The following is a 12,651-nucleotide window of genomic DNA, read 5'->3' as shown; positions in this document are numbered from 1 at the left end:
TCTTCTCTCAAGAGAGTAAGGAGGAAGTCACAGAGCAGAAACCTGGCATGCCCATTTGGTCTGTATGCATGTGTATCTGTGCTTCAGTTGGCACTCACATACCAATCCCCGTTGTAAGTAAGTATATTCCTTTGGTTATAAGTAAACGTATTCATATTGATTATTTCTATTAATATTCCATAATTGAAACTTCTTAGCTGCCTTCAGCCAGTTAAACATTTCTATTTTGTCTGTTGTGTATGTGTATGGAGGTGCACACTGCATATGTGTAGAGGTCAGAAAACCCATCGCAGGGGTCACTGTTCTTCCCATCACACAGATCCTGGGAAGCAAACTCAGGTCGTCAGGGTTAGTGGCAAGACCTTTACCCACTGAACCATCTCACTAGCCCATTAGCTATTTTTTTGAAATTACTTAAAAAAGGAATATTTGGCAAAGAAAAGGGTATTAGATACTTGAATTTTTCTCACTTTTTTGAATGTCTAAGGGAACATATAATTTCTTGGTCTGTAAGAATAAATATATATTTCAATTATAGATAAAACACAATTGCTATTTCAGGCTTAAATAATTCATTGACACTTTATTTTGCTAATAAAAGCATGGCACACTTATTTTGAATAAACATTAGAATTGTTTACTTTTGCTTTATACATTAACAACATAAAACTAGGCACCACAGAAACAGAACAACCAACTTGGAATACAACTTACTATTTTTAAGAATGGATTACACAGGCTTACTGAAACACAAATGTATTTGATATTTTCAGTCACTTTAATAGTTTCTATAGTAACATGCATTTAGATAGAAGTAGATTCATAGTGTTTGGTTGAATAAGCTAATTTGTGAAAACAGTATTCAGTTAGACTAATTGATAAATTGTCTTTCTTCTATATTACAGGAAAACAACCAAAGTTTTAAGTAGCATTTTAAGAACAGATGAATTTGAAGATAAAGAATTATTCATTTTATATTTTGGACACCTGCCAATGAAGTGGACCTAGTAACAATAACTAATGGACTGTGACGATTCAATTTATTTTTACTTTTGATGGTTGGCTATTTGGCTTCTCATAAAAGGAGAAAGAGATATTTTAAAGTATAAAGAATTTTTCTAATCAGTTTCAGCTTTGCAGGCAGCTCCTGCAAAAATTGGGAAGGAACACTCGAAAGTAGGGATGTTGTTGGCGAAGTGGGAAGACTGTATTATAATTTGCATGCTACTTGCAATTCTTGTTTTTCACCACTTGTAATAATGGAATGGAAATGTAAGCTGTAAAGATTCTCAAATATAAAATATTTGCTACGATGTATATATGGTACAGACTTTTTGTTGCCCTTAACGTCAGTCACTAGGCCTTTTTCCCACCGACTGCACACGAACACTTGACCAGGTCATTATGATATCTACAGAGCCCAGAATCATTCCGGTGTTCAAAATAGTTGTCAATAGCAGGGGTACGGGAGACCTTCCAAAACACGATTGATTCACTGGGTTCTTAATATGCTCTTAGGTTCATACTTACTAGCAGAGATTAACACTTTGAAAAGGTCCTTGGTGAAACAGAGGTTTAATAGTAGCTGATACTTAGTGTTGTTCATCAGACTATATGATTGAGAGTCAAGCAGTGGGAAAGTAAACTTGAAATTGTCTCTAGAAGAGGAAAAATTCAGGTTGCAAATAATTGAGGCCTAGCAAGTCTCAATTCTGTCATTCCTCATAAAGAATTTGGAGGTCTAAGCTTTTAATTCCTAGGAATTTAATGCTGTAAACTGCATGTAATGTGTAAGTAAATACGAGCTCACTACTTCTATTCGTTTATGTCTTGGGATCACGGGAAAGTCAGTCAAAGCCACTGTTCATCAGGAACTGAATGGGAAGTTCTAAAGCCAGTGCCTCTGTTTCTGCTGTGGGGATGCTTGCTGTCCAGATCCTAACATTTAGTCCACAGTAGATGTCCCAGCTTGGCCTTTTGGTAGATTATTGTTCGTTACTTGGATCCTCAGAGAAAGGATTTTTAATAGGAAAGAAAAACCCTTCATTAAGCATGAATTTATTGCTTGTTTGAAAATGAGATATTTATTCTATAGCACAATTGTTGTGTGTTTATGTGTGTGTGCGTGTGTGTGTGTGTAAAAGTTGCTAGTGTCTAGCAACAATGAAATTTTACATAGATTTATGAGGACTGAATAAACAAACTTCCATAAACTATTTTGAGATGGTATTCTCATCTCATAGTTATGAAATGAAATTTTCATTCTAGCTGTTTCTCGAGGTTTTACAACTGTCAAAAATAGCATACTATTTTACATGTATTTTCCTTTAAGACCCAGAGCGTCATAGGCATTTGTATGAGCATACCATGGTAATAGTTGTGCGTGTACTTTCGTAGCAGAGTCTGTAACCAGAGCTTATAGGGAAGAGTTGATAAGATGTATAGTTTATCTTAGTTGCCTTAGTAAAAGTTTACAAAATAGGTGTATTCAGTTGTAAACTTTTTTGCTTGTTTTAAATTTCTTTATTCAGTTGAGTTGAAGTTTTAGTTTTAAAGTACTGAATTTACAAATCTTCATTTAATTTCAAGTGTTATTTTTAATAAGAATGGTTATTTATATGGATCATATACCAAAGCCTTCTGACATAAACTTTAATTTCCCCAAAGTAAAGCTTTCCTCTTTGCTCAATAACGTTTAGCTTATATATGAGAATTATACTTACAAATAAAGGTTTTACATCAGTAAATGTCCTAAGTTGCTATAGATTGTCCACTTGTAAAATGTCAGTTTACAACATGACACATAGGCACAGCTTCTGTAGGCTAGAGCCTAGGTTGTTTTATGCATTTATTTATGTTAATGTTAAAGGAATTATAAAGCGAATAGTTGGAGGATCATATGGATCTTATGGAAGAAGAATGTTTCTCTCACAGAAAAAATGTGTTACTGAAAAAGTCACAAAGCACAGATGTGTAATCCTTTAGAGCAGTGGGTTTCAGCCTGTGAGTTGCGACTTCTTGGGGGTAGCATAGCAGATACCCTGCATATCAGATATTTACATTATGATTCATAACAGTAGCAAGATTACAGTTATGAAGTAGCAATGAAATAATTTTATGGTTGGGGGTCACCACAATATGAGGAAAGTATTAATGGGTCACAGCATTAGGAACATTGAGAACCACTGCTATAGAGCACATGCCAGTTTATAAACTCTGGCCTATGATATGATGTTCTAGAAGTTCTCACTGATAATTTTTACCATAATTATCACATTTTATTACTTTATTTATAGACCATTTTTATATATTCAGATTTTGCTATAATGGTTGATTACAATGTAGCAAATCAATTCCTGTCAAATATCAAGAGTAACAACTGAGAATAGTTACAGAGTAAACTTTATGAGTGTACTAACAACACAGTGAACAAAAGTGTGCAACTGATTGACAACCACAGAGAACCTTCCAGTTTACGCTGTAGATAGGAATGAACACTTGCACTTGGAACACTGAAGACATTGTGTAGGGGCATCTAATTGTTGTTCAGGATCCACCATGAAGCTGAAAGAAGAAAAATAATAATGAGAATATGTGGTTTTAGGGCAGGAAAGTCCAAATTGTACAGACCATTTTCTTTACCTTCAGTCTGCAGAATTGTTTTTCTCATTTTTAATTTTAGATGCTTTCGGATGTTGAGTTATTCCTGTGTAATTATACTGTGGGCTTTTGTACTTTGTTGTCTAAGACTTTTTTATTACATATGCATAATATATTCATCTTTGTAACAAGATTATAAACACTCTGATGTTGCAATCTACCTAATCCTAGCAGTCGTTAGGAAAAAAACATAACCTCTACATAGGTTTTAGTCTAAGCAAATGGTTGTATTATAAATATTTTTAATAAATTTAGATGTAAACACTAGAAATGTGTGCACCAATGAATATAAACACCGAAGCATAGTCAATGACAAAGAAATAGTCCCTCCTGCAAATCTCAGTAAAAAGCAGATGGGAAGGAGTAAACTTGGTTTCGGGAGTTGTTAAATTGCTTGCACTTGGACCTTACTTACTTTGAGTACCTTCTTCCCTTCATGGCAAGGATATTCCGGGTCTTTAGCTGAGGACTTTACACTCCTGCTGTCTGCATGGTGTCTGACGGACTTGCATGGCTGTATTTCAGCACGTGTCATTGGACTTTTGAATTTAAAGTTTCAAAGGGATAGACTTTGGTTGGTTGCTATATTTATGTCTGAATGGTATCTGGCTTACTTGAAATATGTCTTCCGTTTTTCTAAACATCATAGCTGCTGTTTTCAGATTTTAGACTTAAATTTGTGCAGACAGTGGTTTTGATTACATTTCTAACCGCCACTGTGGTATAACATACAAAATGCACAAAAAACTGGTCAATAACTGGTACTAGAAGTGGAATGGCCGTTTCAACAATACACAATGCCTAATTCCAGAATTTGGTTCAGGAGAGCGTTCATGTAAACACACCTCGGAAACTTTAAAATAGGCTGGGATACTCCAGTGCTTTGTTTGAGGTAGCTTTTAATTTGCTAGATGCCACACCTAACTTTCTTTAAGTTCCACTTGTCATTGTTGAGATTATGTATAATAGGCAAATAAATGCAAACTGGGACAGAAATTAAATAGCATAAAGTTCAGCATCTGAGAGGATGGATGTGCTAAGACAGTGGATGGAGTAATGCTTGTATCAGCGATGGGATAGTTCATCACATCACAAATTCACCAAAATAATGAAGCCGGACCAGAAAACCTACTAGGTTATTTCACATTTACAGTGCTCACCATAGCATTTCTTCCACCTTCTTATTAACTCAAGATCCCGTTTTTGTATTATTTTCTACTCTATTTTTGCTCATGTATTTTCTAGCCTGGATAGACTCAAGATCCCAATAAGAACAAAGAGTGCGTTCACCTTTTAAAACCAGTGGGTTCAGTATTGGGAGAATTGAAAATGGATCTGATGGCAGACACAAAAATATTAATATGAGACCTTGCAGATTTGCATCTCTACTGCCCATGCACATGTGACATGGAAAGCCATCTCTTCTCAACACCTGTGCGTGTGTGACACAGAAGGTCTTCATCGCTTCTGTTGGAACAGTTTGACTCGTTCGTGTCATGTGGTACCCGTGCAGCATTAAAGACAAAGCTGAGGCAAATGCTAGCCGTTTCCCCACACCTTTCAACAAAGGCTTATGTAGCCGGTCATATGTGCAGCATTTATTTGTATTGTAGGTAGAGCCTATTCAGAGCAGCAAATCTAAGCTTTGCACAGTAGTTAGCCTAGTAGCTGCCTCAGTCTCTTCCCTTCAGCTGGATGCCATACTTCCCGGGCCTTCCCCAACTATGGCCACTTGAATTGCACCCTGAGTCAAACTTCAAAACTTGAGAAAACTGAACCATGTGATTGGCCTTTTTCATTTGAGGATTAAGCCAGTTATACAGTGAGAGAAACTTTACATACGTCTCCCCAGGAAGAGCCCTGCTAGTACACTAAAGCTGCCCTCCCTGCCTTAGACTGTGAGAATCGCTAAACAGAAAGCTATCCCATCTGGTCACCTGTCTCCTCAACCAGCTGCAGCTCCAGAATTCTCACCATCTATCTGTTCCTCAGTGCACCAAAATCTACTTGTTTCAGATCCCTCCCACTCCATTAAGACACTTCCCTCAAGTAGTGATCTTGTCCGTTCCAATTTCCTTTGCCACTGTTTCAGGCATGTTACTACCAGTGCTCCGAGGAGCAAGGTAGTTTTGCATTCTGCTCTGATCCTATCCTGTCTGTTTAGGTTCTCCTCCCTCGGATGGTGTCCTCAGTCTCCTTAATAAAACAGGCTTTTCTTCCTCTGCAGATCTTTGTAGAAAGGTGTTTCTCCAGGCCTCTCAGATACTCAGTTATCTGCACATGTCCCCACTTAGAATTCATCTTGGAATTCTGCAGCTGGATCTGTAGCTGGAGTCTCAGCAGGCTCTTGGTGTGGGGGCTTTTCTTCCTTGGCCTAGGTCATTGTTCTGCTTGGTCAGTTCTCACTCCATGATGGCTATTTCTGTCTCAGCTGTCAGTTACTACCGATTGGAATATGTTGTCATCCATTTTAAAAAAAACCTCCAAGAACTCTAACTTGCTGTTATATCTAATTAAAATACACTCCACCTTCAAGTTGAGAAAGGTAACTTTAAGTCTATAAAGCATGTGTTACCTCTAGTGATAACTATTTTGCACCTTGAACTGTTTTATTTTTATGTAAATGTGTGCTCTTTGTAAATATGTATTTACACAGCACACATATAGACTTATGTACATATAGTTTAAATTGGATAGACAGCCTTTGTCCTTAAAAACTGTTTTTATTCTGTAGTCAGTTAGCTCCTAGCAAAATGCATAGAACTAATAGTGCCAATAACTAGGTTAAGTATCCCAGGAACCCCACGGTCACATTATTACTACATTCATTATTACTCAATAAATATATTCATAGTTAGTAACTGAGTTAGTGGGTAGATATCACATGAATTTTCTCAGTAATCATAAGCTTTTCCTAGATATTTTTTTAGACAATTTCATTCCAAACATGTCTCCTCCTGTTCTTCTTTCTCCCACTCACAAAAATCATTTTCATAATTATCACAATAAAGTTTTCTAACATAATTCTAACTTTCATCCTATGGTCACTTATTCCAAATTGTATTCAGCATACCAGATGGCAATAGGAGATCATTTGAATTTTTTTTAATGCTTATGGGTTGACTTACACTTAAGTTTTGCTAAAATTGTGGTGACCAACTAACTACCAGCACTAGCTTTAATGTAGCTAGAAATGAAAAGCCATTAAGGACAAAAGGCAATAAAATACTTCTCCCTCTCCCCATATTGGAAATAAAAGAACAGTAAAGAAGGCACCATTGATTAAGTGTAGGGGGTCATGCAATCTTATGAAACAGAGCACACAGAAGCATGGAGCATGCTCCAGAAGAGTTACCAGGAACGAGCATAGTAGATGTGAGCTCTGGAGTTTCCAAGAAATCCACGTTGCTTCTTTGGAACGTCTTGCTGTAATTTGTCTGGAGGTGGCTGCAAAATGATCGCAGGTTAAGGTTGTATGTTTTTTATTTAAAACCTTCCGAAGAGAGTACAGCATAGATCAAATTCAACCAGGATGTCAAGATTTGGAGTGGTTTGAACTAAATGCCCAGATAGAGTCTGCTCTTGATGTTTATTCAACTTCAGTGGAATCTAAAGAGTCGTCGTCGTCGTCATGAGAAACTTAGATAAAAGGCATTTAGGATAAGCATATAAGACGTGCTACAATGGGAGGTAGGCTAAATCCCAGGAGAGATGGACAATGAAAGCAACTTGATATGTTCATATTTAAAGAATAGGACATCTAGGAACAGGAACTGTAAATTTTCCATGATTGGAGATGAGATGGGATGTAAACTATCTTTTAAAAGGATAGAATGCTTGGAGTGGCCATCAGGGTCCCTGCCTGAGGTGCTGTGGTTGCCAGTGGGTCTCCATTACTGCACAATATGTGTCAGTTATTTACCACCGGGCAAGCACTCTGCTGCATACCAGGACTGCCCCTTGAAGCCACAAAAACATGTAAGGTGAAATAGGAATCAGTTGAATTTCCCAGCCTTCGCTTACCTTTATCACCATATTTAGCACTCCCATATTTACCACTGATTATTGGAGAGCAATATTTTCTGTACTACCTAAAACCATCAGGAATTGTTGATGTGATAGAATAAAAAGTTCCTTCATGTCATTTTAAAATTGCACACGTGTTAATTTACTAGATTGTAATAAAGCATTGGAATATTTTCAAGTGTATGAGTTGAGTTACACTTAAATTTTGCTAAAATTGTGATGACCAACTAGCTGCCAGTACTAGGTTTATTGTAGCTAGAAACAAATGGTCATTAAGGACAAAAGACAGTAAAGTATTTCTTCCCCTCCCCAAATTGTCAAAAAAGGAACAGGAAAGAAAACATTATTGATAAAAGTGTGGGAGATCATGAAACAAATAAGCACTAAGGACAAAAACCATAAACTACCTCAGACCTCCAATTTGAACTATGCTGGATCCTGGTAACTACCCTGGACCATGATCTATGTGCCCATGTGCTTTCTGCCTTCTCTCTCTCTTTTTAAAAGATAGCATGATGTCCCACACTTTATTGATTTTTCTAAAAAAATTTTTTCCTCTCAAAGTTGGTTTGTAAGCTTTTCTAGTCTTTTATTCCTTTATTGGTAATGTTTTAAGGATATTTAGAGACATCTTGGCCACTGTGAATAGTTTAAATGAAACAAAATGATATTCACTGAGCTTATAGTTCTATCACTGCCCGTGACCCTGTTGTCTTAGGGTTTTTATTGCTATGAAGAGACACCATGACCATGGTGACTCTTATAAGGGAAAACATTTAAATGGGGTTGGTTTGCAGTTCAGAGTTTTAGTTCCTTATTGACATGGTCAGAAGCATGGTGACATGATGCTGTAGAAAGAGCTGACAGAGTGCTACATCTTGATCCATAGGCAGCAGTAGACTGTCACACTGGGTGTAGCTTGAGCATGTACAACTTCAAAGCCTGCCCCCACAGTGATACACTTCCTCCAATACCACAACCCCTATTAGTGCCACTCCTATGATCCTATGAGCCTCTGGGGGGCATTTATTCAAAGCACCACGTTTGTCTAATTCTGTTTCACCACGAGCATCAGTAAAATGCAAATACTCAAGGCAGGGTGAATATACAAAGCTGTGAAATAAATTCTGAGGACTGTAGGAGTCAGTGTAACAAAGGAAGGAAAGTTTTAAGATGAAGTAAACACCTCAGACCTCGAGATGCAGGTCTGGAATCATGGCTACTCTGGGCTGAAGCAAAAGCATTTCAAATTCAAGACCTGACTGGGCTACAGAGTAAGTGCAAGATCATCCTGGACAACGTAATGGATCTGATTTCAAAGCATAAACTTACAAGGAAGCTGGGACATAACAGTGATGGAGTGCTTATCCAGCATGCTCAATGGTTCAATCTCCAGCACCAAATAAAGCTTTTTCAACAGTCTAACCATTTCATTGTGTACATCGCCACACCCATACTCAGTAAAACAAATAATTTTTTTCCTCAGAACTTACCGGTTCCACACACTGCTATTCTCCCAGAACTCATAAATCATGTAGCGAGATTCATTTGAAAGCTTCTGTATAGAGATACTGAAATAGAAAAGGCATGATTGGGCCCTGGAATTAGAGAAGCAAGTGGAGGGGTAGGGGAGATGACTTGGCAAAGCATAAATAGCAAGTCCTAAGATCTTCATTGCAAGCTAGCTAAGTTTCCTCTATGAATAATGTGGAACCAACCAAGGAAGCCTCAGGCTTCAACTGTGTACATGAGTACCCACACATGTGCTAACACACATACCATGAGCACTGCACATGCATGCACACACACACATACACACACACAAATTCTAATCTGTATATGAATATACAACAATGTTACCTATATATAAAAAAAAAGTAGCCTAAGCCAAGAAGAATATCAAATGACTTTATCAAGAACAATAATTCAGGGTATCTATTTTGGCATACAATTTTAGTTTGAACACTTATTCAAAGTTCTTAGTTGTGTATTTTGTGTTTTATGAATATCTTCATTCCTGATGCCCATGTAGGTCAGAAAAGGATATATTCCCCTGAAACTAGGGTAATTACTGTGAACCACCATGTGGATATTTCAAATCCAACCTGGGTCCTCCAGAAGAGCAGCCAGTGCTCTTTTTTTTTCTTTTTCTTTTTCTTTACTAACTTGAATATTTATTTACATTTCGATTGTTATTCCCTTTCCCGGTTTCTGGGCCAACATCCCCCTAACCCCACTCTCTCCCCTTCTATATTAGTGTTCCCCTTCCCATCCTCCCCCCATTACCTCCCTTCCCCAAACAATCATGTTCACTGGGGGGTTCAGTCTTGGCAGGACCAAGGGCTTCCCCTTCCACTGGTGCTCTTTTTTTTCTTTATTAACTTGAATATTTCTTATTTACATTTTGATTGTTATTCCCTTTCCCGGTTTCCGGGCCAACATCACCCTAACCCCTCCCACTCCGCCTTCTTTATGGGTGTTCTCCTCCCCATCCTCCCCCCATTACTGCTTTCCCCCCAACAATCATGTTCACTAGGGGTTCAGTCTTAGCAGGACCAAGGGCTTCCCCTTCTACTGGTGCTCTTACTAGGCTATTCATTGCTACCTATGAGGTTGGTTCTTTTTTTTTTTTTTTTTTTTTTTTTGAGCTGGGATCGAACCCAGGGCCTTGCGCCCTAGGCAAGCGCCTACCACTGAGCTAAATCCCCAACCCCGCACTCTATGAGGTTGGATCCCAGGTCAGTCCATGTATAGTCTTTGGGTAGTGGCTTAGTCCCTGGAAGCTCTGGTTGGTTGGCATTGTTGTTCATATGGGGTCTCAAGCCCTTCAAGCTCTTCCAGTCCTTTCTCTGATTCCTTCAATGGAGGTCCCGTTCTCAGTTCAGTGGTTTGCAGCCAGTGCTCTTAACCACTGTGTCAGGAGTCGTAATGGGACAAGCGAATAACTAATAACTAGCAGGTGATCTTCCTGAGATGGCCCGCTTCAGATTATTATATAATTGCAACAGGTTTGCCCTGACTGAGCAAGGCCATAAGGGAATTCATTTTAGGAAAAATTCCTACTATTAATATGCTTTTTCTGTTAATTTTAAACATATCTGACAATCACTAAGTAATAGCCCACCCCTTTGGAGCAGATCTCTACAGATCTGTGAAGATTACTGTCTTCACAGTGATGATAGTAGTGATGCTATATAAATAGATGACTTCAGTCAAGTCTTTTTTTTTTTTTTTTTTTTTTTTTTTTTTTTTCGGAGCTGGGGACCAACCCAGGGCCTTGCGCCCTAGGTAAGCGCCTACCACTGAGCTAAATCCCCAGCCCCTTCAGTCAAGTCTTAATGATGATCCTATAAGAATTCCTAAAATTATATCAGTGATTAGTAAGCTCTTTTACAGTGGGACTGCTATTAGGTCTTTCTCTGTTAGTCAAAACTGCAATGAGAACTCTGCCAGTCTCCCAAGTATCACCAGTTAATTGCTCTTAGTATAGTAACCAGAATTTCTCCTACTCAGAGCACATTCCAAGAGGTTGTAAAACAACTAACCAAAAGTCACAAAAAGGCAACTAATGCTTTATTTTAAGTGCTAGGAAAGAAGATAAAATATTGACTGGGTATATCTATACAAAACTTCACTAATAACTTAGTTATGATTTTAAACCTTCTTGAACCTGTGGAGCTGTGACAGGTGATGGATGTTTAGCCAGATAATTACTCCTGGTGGATATGCGTGTAAACATTCTCTGTTGTAAACTATTTCAATTTATGATTTGAGTTTTTTTGTGTGAACCTGTGATGAACTTTGTAACATGTGATCATGTGCTCTAAAAGATGTATGAGGACAAAAAGAGATTTTTTTCCCTTGGGAGAATATTTTTGCCTTTCCCCGCTTAGAGTAGAATTTTTTTCCCTTTCTCCACTTAGGTTCTTTCTGATTTTCCCCTTAGATAACTTTCATAGGGAACTTTTTACAACTTAGTAATAAATTCTATAATTACTTTTCTAAGTGTCCCTTTTTCTTCCTTAGACTTCCTACTAGCAGGCTGAAAGTGAGGGCTGCACAGTTCCTGCAGAGATAGAACAACAGCTGATAACTTAATCCTCTGTGGTTCAGGACAAGGTGCTAAGTGCCAGAAACTGCAGTTTTCTGGCCTCAGAGGAACACAGAAAGCAGGTCAGCTTCAGTAGCATAGTAACTTAGATAAGTAAACTTTTTATTATACAGCAACTCTAAATATCTCGTAAGACAAAGGCTTACCCTCAGCCAATGCTCTTACCCGTCCACTGCTTCAAGGAGAATGGACAAGAGCACTGACTCCTCTCTAGAGGTTCTGAGTTCAAATCCCAGCAACCACATGGTAGCTCACAACCATCTGTAGTGAGATTTGATGCCCTCTTCTTGTGTGTCTGAAGACGGTTACAATATACTTATATAATAAATAAATCTTAAAAAAAAAAAAAAAGGGAACGAAGACTTCCCGGCAGCACTGAGCATCTCTCCAGCCCCCATTCAAAAATGTTACTAAGCATCTCTCATGCCAGCATTTACTAAAAATTCTTAGTTTTAAAAATATCCCGCTGATGGCAGTGTAGCCATGCAAGCCTAGAGAAAAGTTGAACAAGTAGTGAAATAGCTTAGATGAGGAAGAGACACGTCAACATCAGAACAAAGGAACAGGACATATTCATGAGGTCCATGAGCTTGTGTAAGAAAAGACAGCCCTGAGATGCATGTAAAACAATTCTTAATGACATCTCTTTAGCCTAATACTTCACAATGTATCTAAGGCTCTACCAATGAAATAATCAATGCAGATTTAGGATTCGCCTTTTTGTGACCACCAGGTGGCAGTAACTTCACAAAGGAATTTTAATCTATTTTCGTTTTAAAAGATCCTGCTCATGGCAGTGTGGAGCATGCATAAAAGATATTTTGTTTCCTTTATTCTTGTAGTGTTGTATTTTT

General features: G+C 38.0%; 1 protein-coding gene across 1 annotated transcript in view; it reads right to left on the bottom strand.

Annotated features, from left to right (window-relative positions):
- Positions 1–555: 555 nt before the first annotated feature.
- Positions 556–12,651, bottom strand: part of Necab1 (N-terminal EF-hand calcium binding protein 1) — a 188,028-nt gene continuing 175,932 nt past the window's right edge. The window contains exons 11-13 of the mRNA XM_032905585.1: positions 9,180–9,257; positions 7,016–7,107; positions 556–3,564 (exon numbers count right to left, since the gene is read on the bottom strand). Of these exons, the coding sequence (XP_032761476.1) occupies positions 3,536–3,564; positions 7,016–7,107; positions 9,180–9,257 (199 nt within the window). The 3' untranslated portion in view covers positions 556–3,535. The remainder of the gene's footprint in view (positions 3,565–7,015; positions 7,108–9,179; positions 9,258–12,651) is intronic.

This window comes from Rattus rattus, chromosome 1 (assembly GCF_011064425.1).
Source record: "Rattus rattus isolate New Zealand chromosome 1, Rrattus_CSIRO_v1, whole genome shotgun sequence".
Classification (NCBI taxonomy): domain Eukaryota; kingdom Metazoa; phylum Chordata; class Mammalia; order Rodentia; family Muridae; genus Rattus; species Rattus rattus.
The sequence above is the reverse complement of the archived record's forward strand: the minus strand, read 5'-3'. Positions and strand labels throughout refer to the sequence as shown.